The sequence below is a fragment of the Electrophorus electricus genome, chromosome 16, assembly GCF_041902795.1.
Source record: "Electrophorus electricus isolate QZ-2024a chromosome 16, ASM4190279v1, whole genome shotgun sequence".
Classification (NCBI taxonomy): Eukaryota; Metazoa; Chordata; class Actinopteri; order Gymnotiformes; family Gymnotidae; genus Electrophorus; species Electrophorus electricus.
The window spans coordinates 19,150,082-19,161,339 of NC_137512.1; the positions used below are offsets into that span (position 1 = coordinate 19,150,082).

The 11,258-nt window shown below is 42.0% G+C and overlaps 1 protein-coding gene across 3 annotated transcripts in view; it reads right to left on the reverse strand.

Annotated features, from left to right (window-relative positions):
• Positions 1-11,258, reverse strand: part of macrod1 (mono-ADP ribosylhydrolase 1) — a 62,034-nt gene that overhangs the window by 49,866 nt on the left and 910 nt on the right. For all 3 annotated transcript variants that reach the window (XM_081698808.1, XM_027003561.3, XM_027003562.3), the window contains exons 2-3: positions 10,851-10,943; positions 10,451-10,561 (exon numbers count right to left, since the gene is read on the reverse strand). In XM_081698808.1, the coding sequence (XP_081554934.1) occupies positions 10,451-10,561; positions 10,851-10,943 (204 nt within the window). The remainder of the gene's footprint in view (positions 1-10,450; positions 10,562-10,850; positions 10,944-11,258) is intronic.

The window sequence follows — 11,258 nt, forward strand, 5'->3', positions numbered from 1 at the left end:
AGCCTGGCTTCCAATTAGCCACAATGTGGCATATGCTGAGAGATGTGAGATTTCTCTGTGTGAACTCATTTTAAATTCGCTTACGCTAGTGAGAGAGGGCTCTGAACCGGGAGCTCAGAATGCCGAGCCTCATTTGCAACAGATAACAGATTTAATGGCTTACGCTCTTCGACAAATAAGACACATTTTCAGACCTATTTAGGGATGTCTACACATTTTAATTTTTTTTTTTGGATGCCCATACGGCAACATCCTCCAGGCGGAAGCTGTGTAAATTTCACTCACTGTGGGTTAGAGAAACATGTCTCCGTGTGCACTATCCAGTGTACTGAACCTGCCTAGCAGGGTTTAAAAGCAGCATAACGCGTCTCTCATTCCACTCTGCTTTTTAAATCATCCCTCTGTTTGACTGCGGGACCATTTCTTTGACTTACACTGGCGATAGAGTTCAGAAGGCACTTGGGGCATTTTAGATAATGCCACCGTCAGTAAGGGGAAGACAAAAAGTAATCATTGAAAGGGGGGGGGGGGGGGGGAAGGGGAAAAAAAAAAAAAAAAGAAGAAAAAAAAAAAAGAAAGAGCCAGGGTCTGTTATCTAGAGTGCTAGTGGAAAAATGTGATGCTGAGTCTCATTCCGATCTACTGTAGATCGGATGCCGGCGCTCTTATCTGGCATCATTCCTCTGTCATTCTGGGAATCTGGGTCTGGAATATTTTATCTGTGGACCAGAATACTCAATCCTGTGCCTCCATTAAAGTAAGCTAACAGGGAAATGGAGAGAGTGAAACCTCAAATTCACATGTCAAATTCAATCTCTCTTGGTGGGTAAAGATAACCTGATGATGAGAAATATCTTTAAAGCCCTGTTGTAAAGAAACTGGAGCTGTCAGCTATGGGGTCACTGAAATAAATAAATAAATAAGGGGAAATTCCAGTCAAAGTCTCCTGACTAGCACTGAGTTTATTAAGAGAGAAGGTGGGTAATCATGACTACTGCAAACTACATGGCTTTGCATTTTCCCTTAGGCTACTCTCAGAAGCTTGCCTACCTTGACATGTGCGTTACATTTCCAAATTCCGCAAAAGGCAAATGACATGAGAAATCAGAGATCATCCTAATAATTTAATTGTGTCATATACTTATGTGAGCCAAAGACATCAGTGAACGTGACTCCGTCCCTCTGAACCCTCGGCCGTGGCAATTGGCTATTCATGATACGACGCATCTTTATAAACCAACCTGAGACGGTATATTCCCCCTCATTTACCAGATGGATAGATGGATCGATGAACAGACAGATGGATGGATTTAGTGGTGTAAAGAGGATGTTTACCCCTCCCCTATCCACTCCTCTCGGAAGGACAGTTCTTAAGTGCCTGTGGATTTTATGTTCGGTGTGTTTTATAGGGCACAAGCAGGAGCCAAGAGCTGTAAGGGGTTGTTAGGAGGAGGGGAGAGAGAGGACAGGGGGTGGAGGCGATGTTATTGTAAATCCAATCTTTACTGAGAACGATACGCAAACAGTCCTTCCCTCTGCCTCCCGATCGCCGCCTTTCCTCTACCACTTTCTATCGATCAACTGGCTCTCGGTGAAGTTTCAGGGAAGAAGAGTGTCTGTCTGCGGGTGCACGTGCGTGCGTGCACTGAAACGCACTTCCTCTATGCTCCATTAGGTTCTGAAGTTTGCCCTTCGCTCTGCAAAATTCTAAAAGTGATTTTTAAAAAAAAGCAAATATAAAATTTATATGAAAAAGTGACTAACGCTAAACAAATTTAACAGTAAACATTTGGTTAAGTCACAATTCTTGGTTTAACATTGATGAGCATCCAAAGACGATGACATGGAACAAAATTTACTGTGAGCTGTTCATGAGGTTCCATGAAAACTATGGCATTCAGTCTCATTATACTGGCCTGTACATGTACACTTCAGCTAAAGAGAAAGCACAAACACTTAAGTTCTTTATCGGAAATAAAAGCAGAAAACATTAACAGAAATGTTTACTAAAGAGACTAGCAGTCTTTAGAAGTCAAGGAACCTCCAGTTTTGTTGTTTGCTCTTTTTGTGTCTCAGGTACACATTATATTGCTTACTTAACTGAATAAGCAAAAATCAAAGCAGACCCTTTTTAAAACATCCCAGGATCTATGAAGAAGCAGACGGACACAGTGTGCAGTGCATTACACAAAGAAGAATGACTAAATCAGGACTAGTGCTCTAAGCAAACCCACTACCTGCAAAATACTAAACAAGATGTAACTATAAATGAGTTTTAGGATGTATTCAGACTTGGCAGCTTTGGTTCAATTAAAGCAAACCCTGATTCGTATGTTCTGTTACGGTTCGCTAGAGCAAGCAAGACTGCTGCCTTTTGAATTCTGGTGCGGACCAAGAACACTTGAGCAGGTCGTTCTCCATCTCCTTCTGAACGTGTGCATCTGGTGTGGTTCGGTTTGGAGTATGAACATAGCACGGACTAAAAGACAATAAACGGATAAAACACAGAACGTGATGTTACAGGATGCAACCCTAAACAGCGTGAGAGAACAGCATGGTTGTAGCGATAATGAGAACAGGACAAACATGGAGAAATGAAGAATACAATGGCTCATTACCATTTAACATTAACAAGCGTATCTGTGCTATACTGGACAAAAAACATACAACAATGCCCAAGTATTCAAAGTGCAGTTTCAGTAGCAGTGGAATTCCTCCTTAATGGATTTTGCCAGCTCTTTCTGTGTTTTCAACTGGCAAAGATACTACCCAACATACACTAAGTCTACGAGCGCATTTAACCCAGCGTCGTTATCGTCAGAAAATACACGTCAAAAGCTGCCCAATCAGGATTTGACAAATCCATGTCTTTTGTTTACATCTTTTGGTTCCATGGTAAATATATCTGTGTGAACATGAACCAGAACTAAAAAATCTAATAAGCATCATATTCTGCTTTACTCTGCACAAAGGCAACTGAACTACAAACACACGACCTGAATTATACTGGTGGTGATTTTTCCATTAAATACAGCAGCAACTTTTAATATACACTGTACAGAAGGTCAAAAGGTCAGGGTCCTGCCTCAGAACTGTGTCACCATCTAGAGCCTGTGTATGGTCTTCACACAGACATGCACACAGCCCTGACTGATCTGCTTGAATTAGCACATTCTAGTGCTAGAATGATGCTAAAAATGAAACCACCTAAGACAATGCCAGTCAAATGCATTCAGCTAAGGCGACACCACTTCACAAAACGGACAGTGCGTCATCCTGAAAACACGTGAGATGAAGCAGTACAAAATAGTGAACTTAATTCCAACTAATCAAGTGCTGATCCTGGGTCAGTTCAGGTAGTATGGAGGCTGCACAACCTAATAGTGTATTAATCATAATCATCATTCTGGAAAGAACAATTAGATTATTTCATTTAGCAAAAAAGGCGACAAATAATGAATTCCATTTAGCAATATGACATTCGTAGCTGTTCCTGTTGAGCATTCCGGGAGAGCACAAGCAAATCACAGCTGTTCCTGTACCCTGACAAATGAAAGGTGTTGTTTGAGAGTGTGCAATAATGAAACACACCAGTTGCTTCTAATCATAATTTAATCACTGCAATCAAGTTATCGCTCAGAGCACCTGAAACCCAACTACCATTTTTCTCACTATTGGACCATCCTAAGCAGGGGTTCGGGACTTCGGCAGTGCCCGATTTAACGCGCTCTCGGAGCCTCCACTTCTCGCTGTGCCCTGCCTCGAAGGCTGCATCAGGTCCTGGTGTAAAGGTGGCATGTGTTACTGCACGTCAACCAGACGAAAAGTCGAACACGTGGGGGTACGGGAGAGGACGAAGGCACCACAGCTTAGTGCTTAGTGCCACTTAGTGCCCACCTCATGACCAACAACAAGTTTTGCCGACAAACGCACACGCGCGGGTGCATGTGTGCCAAAGAGACAGACAGAATCCAGAAGTGCAGGCAAGCACTAGCACAGCTTCTCTCCTCTCCGGCCCTTGCAACACTGCACACTTAGCAGTCCTGAGAAGTCCATTCCAGCATCCAAATTAATTACCTCTGGACAGTCTGTTAATCCTCACGCTTTTACACCGAGCCCTGGTGGCCAGTCGATCAATGCAGCCACGCGGAGGGATGAATCAGTGTCCTGTCACACAAACTCTTTCCTCTCACTGCCCCTCTGCCTCTCCCTCGCTCCTTTTTATTTCATGCTCTGTGCATTTCTTCCTACATTCTGCTCAATCCACCAAATCTGCGATGGAAAACAATCCAGATTTCTCTGTTCCAGCCTTGGATACAAGATTAACCTCCATTCCATTCCTCTGGATCAAGGCCGCGGCAACTGGGGTAATACGCTGCCTTCTTGATACGTGACCGCCCCCCAACACTAACAAATCGCCATCTCGCTGTGCGGCGGTTTTAGGAGAGATTACAGACAAAATAATAAACCTTGTGCATGTTTATAACACTGAGATCACATTAATGTCAGCACTGCGAAATAACTATAGGATGCTGTCATCTATGCCTGTGAGAAACTGAGACTATTCTCCTTAAAGTGATGTAATCAAGAGCAAATGCCCTTGAAAATTACACCATATAGAATTATTTGCCCTCAGGGATTTACCAGAGCATTGCTAGACTGGATTGTTTGCTTACCAAACCCCAAAGGTCCCCGTTATCAAAAGAAGTTGACCTGGCCTGTTGCGCATAGATATGGACTTTACTTCCACCTAGTGGTCAAAGAATGCAAACGTTACGGTTATTTGCTATTTTTGGCGCTTCTTTCCGGTTTCTACAACGGGCAAAAAAGCATGGGGCGGGGGAACAAAAATGTTTTTGATGTTTGTTATTAAACTGTCACTGTATATGTTTCATTTATTACACTAGCTGCAAGAAAACTACTTATTCCAAAACAAATCGAACTTATGTTAGTTGGAAAATAAGAAGGTCAGAGTATCATGCTGCGTATCAGAGTTCCAGGACTCAGTGTCGTGATGTGCCAGGAGAATGTCACTGAAGGACTTGTACTCCCTAGAGCCATACAGATTTCAAATAAATGACTTGCACAACAAAGCAAATAGAAAGACAGATGGAGCTCCCAGTATTTGAGTTTACAGAAAACTGAAAACACTGTAAGCATAAGTACTTCTGATGTTAAATTATGCATTTTCTAAATAGCCTGACTGAGGAAGACTATTCAGTTCATAAGTGTAGCCTGGGTTTATGTTCTGTGGGTTCCTAAACACGAAATACACTGTAGTCAAGCTATTACTAATGTTTACATTATAAGCAATGGAAAATAACCAGCATGCTTTAAAAACTTACAATAATCATGTGTTACACCAGCAGCTAATATTACTGACTAATCCAAATCAAACACACCATCTTATATAGCAGTGACCAGGCAGGTACTGCATGAATACCTCATGCTACTCTACTAGTATAACTCTCTAAATAAAAATATACACCTTAGTCACCATTCTAAACCTTTGAGTGTTAGCACTTTCTTACAAGTGGGGGGGACATGGGGACACGGACCTGGAATGTTATCCCTGGAATGGTGAATGCCAAGAAGGAAAATTCATCATTCCTTGTACCATATCTCCACCTGTGGAAAGCGCTTAGACGGCTTTAAAACACTCTGTATTTTCTAACCTACATGAAGTGATGGTGGTCAAAATGTATTTTCTGAACTGAGCTTTCATTTTAAATTCAATTATAATAAAAAGATCTTGTCTCAGCATAGCTGCCTCAGCCAAAATGTAATCACAGTGAAATGCAGCCACAGAACTCATCCGACAACTGGACAGTCGACCAAAACAACAGCGAAACAAAATCTCTCATGTCCTTATCAAATTGCCATGCGTCAGTTCTGATGCTTGTGTGCATCAGCCTGCCAGTACTGCACCAGTATTTATTTGGAGGTAACAGAAGTACCACAGCACCAACAGCCTTCATCTCATCTCATTTTGAGAGACATTTCATCTGTATGTTAATACTGGCCTTTTTTTTTTATATATCATTTCAGATGGACCAGAATGATACAAACCACATCCACGAAGAGGATTTGTACACAGATTTGTAGTATTTTTAACAGTAATGTGTTGGTACCAGCACAACTATTTTGTCTCTGCACTCCAACACACCCAATTTGAAATGAAATAATGACCGTGGTTAAACTGAATAAACTGCAGAGTATCAGCTTTAATTCAAGGATTTCTACAACTCTATAGACTAGCCACATCACAATCACAGCCATTTTATTACACATTCAATCAATCGGGACTTTAAGTAATTGGAAAAATTAACATGGACTTAATATATTCGGTTCTTATTTGCAAATGCTTTGTAATCCATGAATGACTATAATGGGCGAGTCACAGCCAGGGGTAGATGCTGGGTGCATTACGATGCTCTGCTGGGTATGCCACAGATTATGCCAGCTATGACACATTCAGGTGCTGCTCTGTCAGGAGGCGTTCTGCGTGCATTGCATACTCGGTGTGGTTCAGTTGGGTGAGTGACATGACCAGTCATGGATAATCCACATTTTGGCCATAAAAACTCCTGTTTCCTTACTGGGTCACCATGATGTTGTAAGCGGAAGTGTCACCCATTGCATAAGACTTCCTAAATGACCTGTTCTTAAGTCAACTGTAATATGACCCTCCTGTTGTTGAGCTTTACCAGTGGGATGGATTTTGTGGTATGTCCTCCTTTGTCACATCTGTTACATCCCTGATCTCCAACAGTTTTTCCTTCAGCATAGAGGTTTTTCTTACTGCATTTACTTACCTCATCCTGCTCATTTACTTACTGATGGAAGTGGGTGCAGGCAAAGTTTTAATGCAGGCCAAATTATAACAAATATGCCAAAAAGAGCAAGTCCTATTTCAGAGCCAAGTGTCATATTGTTGGAGGCTTGGTTTTATTTAGTACTACGGACCACGGCATGCTGGTTTTATTTAGTAAACTGTAGTAAATATGTGCGGCAGACTGGATACATTACAATGAATTTGTTGGCAATCTAAAAGGTGAGAATGTAAGCATTTACATTATTAAATTGTGAGCTTCCCAGGGGGGTAGTACAGGATGCATTTGTCTAAAATAGGCCAATTAGTTGCACATTACAATTTGACAGGTATTATAATGAGACGATGCAAATGATGCAGCAATTTATAGAAATGCAATGCAGAACACAGTACCTGAATGGTGATAGATAGATAGACAGATAGATAGATAGATAGATAGATAGATAGATAGACAGACAGACAGATAGACAGACAGATAGACAGACAGATAGACAGACAGATAGACAGACAGATAGACAGACAGATAGACAGACAGATAGACAGACAGATAGACAGACAGATAGACAGACAGACAGACAGACAGACAGACAGACAGATAGACAGACAGACAGATAGACAGATAGATAGACAGATAGATAGACAGATAGATAGACAGATAGATAGACAGATAGATAGACAGATAGACAGATAGATAGACAGATAGATAGATAGACAGATATTATCTTGACCAAGTCTTGACCATCACTGACCAGTCAAAAGTGATAACACACTGGTATCACCCTCACAATAGGACATCAGTCAGAAATCACAGCTACAGGAACTCACACCTGGTATTGATTTACAGTCGTGAGTAATGACTGACCATTTCTTATGGGGTAGTGCCAAAGGAACTGCTGTGATGGGACCACCCTCATCTTGGTGAGAGACCACAGATGTGCACAGCAGTAGGGGTAGATGGGAAGACGACTTCACAGACCAGAGTCTGGCCTACATTAGAGGATTCTTTGGTCATCCACTGAATGAACTTCAGTGTTGTGCCAGGTTGTTTGCCATTTCTTTATTGTTTTCAAATGAACCAAACGGTTTGCTTTTGTTTACCCCATGCAACATGCTGGCTATACCTATGAATGATGTATCGATTTTCCTTACGGCCATTTCTCTGGTCGTCGTGTTGGGTAACATTAGCAACATACTATACGTGTAAATGCTCCTTCCGTCGCAATCCGCACTCCATAACTCCCTCTTCCCTTACTTCTACTATTTTGTCCACCCTTCCTCACCCTGACACTCTGTCATCTCTCTCTTTGGATACAGTTACAAATGCTTTCATTTCTACACTCTCCTCATCAATGAATCTTCTGCGACCTCTCTCCTCTAGACCTGCTAAGTCCTCCCCACCTGCCCCCTGGCTAACAAACACTCCGCTGCCACAGGAGAGAACTAAGGACTGCAGAGAGACGGTGGAGGAAAACACCTAGAATCAGACTTACACTAATCTTATACTAGTCTTGTTTTTCCAAGTTCTCACTAGAAGCAACATCTGCAGTCATCTCAAGAGATCTGCTTCCTTTCATATCTGTTATCACGAACAACTCCTTATCCTCTGGACATGTGCCAACTGCATTAAAAACCACTAGGGTGCTACCAATCCTCAAGAAGGCCACACTTGACGGCTCCAACATTACCAATTACAGACCGGTATCACTTCTCTCTTTCCTCACAAAGACCCTTGAACCAGCAGTTTACAATCAATTATCTATTTTCCTCACTCACTTCCTCCCTTTTCAACAGCTGCATGATCCCAACCAGTCTGGCTACAAGCTGGCATATTCAGCAGAAACAGCCCTCACAGCAGTAAGGGAAAAACTTAATGCTGCTAAAGCTGCCAAACTGTCATCTGTTTTAGTTCTTCTAGACCTTTCTGCAGCCTTTGATACAGTAAACAACATTCCCCTCTCTGTCCTCTCCAGCCTTGGTATGACAGGATTGAAACCATTTCCATGCAGAGCCAATCTGGAGGGACAGTCCTATCAGGTAACATGGAGAGGATCCACATCCAAACCATGTAGACGCTCCACCGGTGTCCCACAAGGCTCAGTATTAGGCCCTCTTCTCTTCTCTTTGTATAATCCTTCTCTTGGTGATGTAATATCTTCTCATGGCTTCTGCTACCACTGCTATGCTGATGACACCCAACTATTTCTCTCTTTTCCACCTTCCGACACACAGGTCTCCACATAGCGTCATGGATGACAGCCAACCACTTGAAGCTCAACCCCAGTAAAACTGAGCTTCTGTACATCCCAGGAACTCCCAACCCTTACCATGACCTCATAGTTTCCTTGGAGAACACCCTGGTATCACCATCTGAAGCTGCCCATAGCCTGGACATAACTTTGGACAACCAGCTGTCGTTCTCAACTCATGTTTCAAATCGAACCCAGTCTTGCAGATTCCTCCTTTGTAACATATGAAGGATTCGGCCCGTTCTCTCGCAGGAAGCTGCCCAGGTGCTTGTGCAGTCTCTTGTCATCTCAAAGCTAGACTACTGCAACTCGCTACTTGCTTGTCTTCCTCTACGAGTCATCAGACCTCTACAACTTGTCCAGAATGCAGCAACACGACTGGTCTTCAGTCTTCCGATGTTCACACGCCACTCCCCTGCTGCGCTCCCTTCACTGGCTTCCAGCAGCTGCTGGAAGCATCAGATTTAAAAACCTTGACGCCTGCCTACAAAGCCAAAAATGGACCAGCCCCTCCATACATCAGAACAGTATTCTAGTTCAATGGTATATTGGACTCTAACGTACTGTACTGGCTCGGATGTATTCTGAGTGTAAATGACAGCATTTTTGTCCTTCTAAATGCTGTAAATGTAAATGCTGCATTTCAAATAATCGGATCATTTGTTAAATCTGTTGCGCTTGACCTAATGATGAGAAAACACAGCTGGCCAAAAAAAAAGAAGTCAGCAGTGAAATGTCCAATAACAGACATGATTCCTATGCGTCATTTTAAAAACAGCAGAGTGCTGAGCCAAAACAAAGAACGATTTTGTGCAGTGACAACCTGTACTGTTGCTCATATTGTAATCTAGTTTCCATGTGATTAAAATGTGTAAATGTAATTTCCTTTTTTTTTTTGGGGTGATTTGTCAGATTTGCATATTGTGGTGTCCTATGGAATCGGTATCGGTATCTTAACTGGCTGACAGTTAATATTAACAACTGAGAACTGATGGTCGGAAACAGCAGTGAAAAGAATGAGGGGTTTTGTTCAAAATAAAGCTTATACTTTAGGCACTTTTCATTTGAGCTGATTTTAATTTAGTACATTTATAGGCATAAATGCCTATATCGGGGCGTCATGTTGATGCTTAACGTTACCCTAAAATTATATTCGCTGAATTACTCCTGGTTATGAGCGTAGCTGAAACGAACACAAACATATTCCCCGATGGATAATTACCACATAAGCTCATATTTTAAGCTTGCAATAGGTGGTCCCAGCTTTGTTTTTGTGTGTCCAGCTTTGTTAGAAAAAAGGCCCCCTTGCTGAAGGTGCAGGTCGATGTACAGAACGGATCACGACACGACATCCGCAGTGCTTAATCCTTACCTGCATTGGCAATCGCATCTATCTCCAGTTTGGTGATGTCACCTCGGAAGACAGAGATCTTCCGATTTAGTTCATCGTTTGCCTTGTAAATAGGTTCAGCAGAGGCAGCACCTACAAGACACAGATGTTCCACACTGCAACAATGTTCTACACGTTATGAAAACATTCCCACAAAGCTAAATAATGTGTAAAAATCTAAACTAAACAGGGCATTAACCACAGTATAATTATCACTGGATAATTGTGATATTTGTAGATAACCAAATCATCCATTCCTCAGAGCTGGAACTTTCACCAGAGCTATATGAGAATGAGGCAAAGTAGCCTTTATCATATTACGGTCCTGTAATGCTTTGCTTGTGGGTTTTGTTTCTATATCAGGTTTGAGATCTTAAATCACCTGGGTGCTTCCACACAGGAATCTGGTCCAGGGGGATGTAGTCAGTCCTGTACATCCCTCTCCTCTCCTGCAGGTTCATGGACAGAAGAAGCCCTGGCAGAGAAGAGGACATAATATGATATGGCTCAGTCAAATACGCATCTCACACAAATAACTTAATACAGCTAGATCGCATAATCTAATGTGCATGATGAGTATAGTTGGCCACATTCAACTAAAAAAAAAAAGGTGTCATAGTCCATTCCTTAGAAATTTTAACTAAAAGAGCAAAATAAAGTCTATATAGTACTTTGAAATGTTTAAACTTTTATCCTCATCTTCAACCACTATATGAGTTCAGAGCTCACCGTCTTCTTGCTCATGTTAACTATCTAGAGCAGTGTCAGACTCTGGAAGGTCACAGTAATG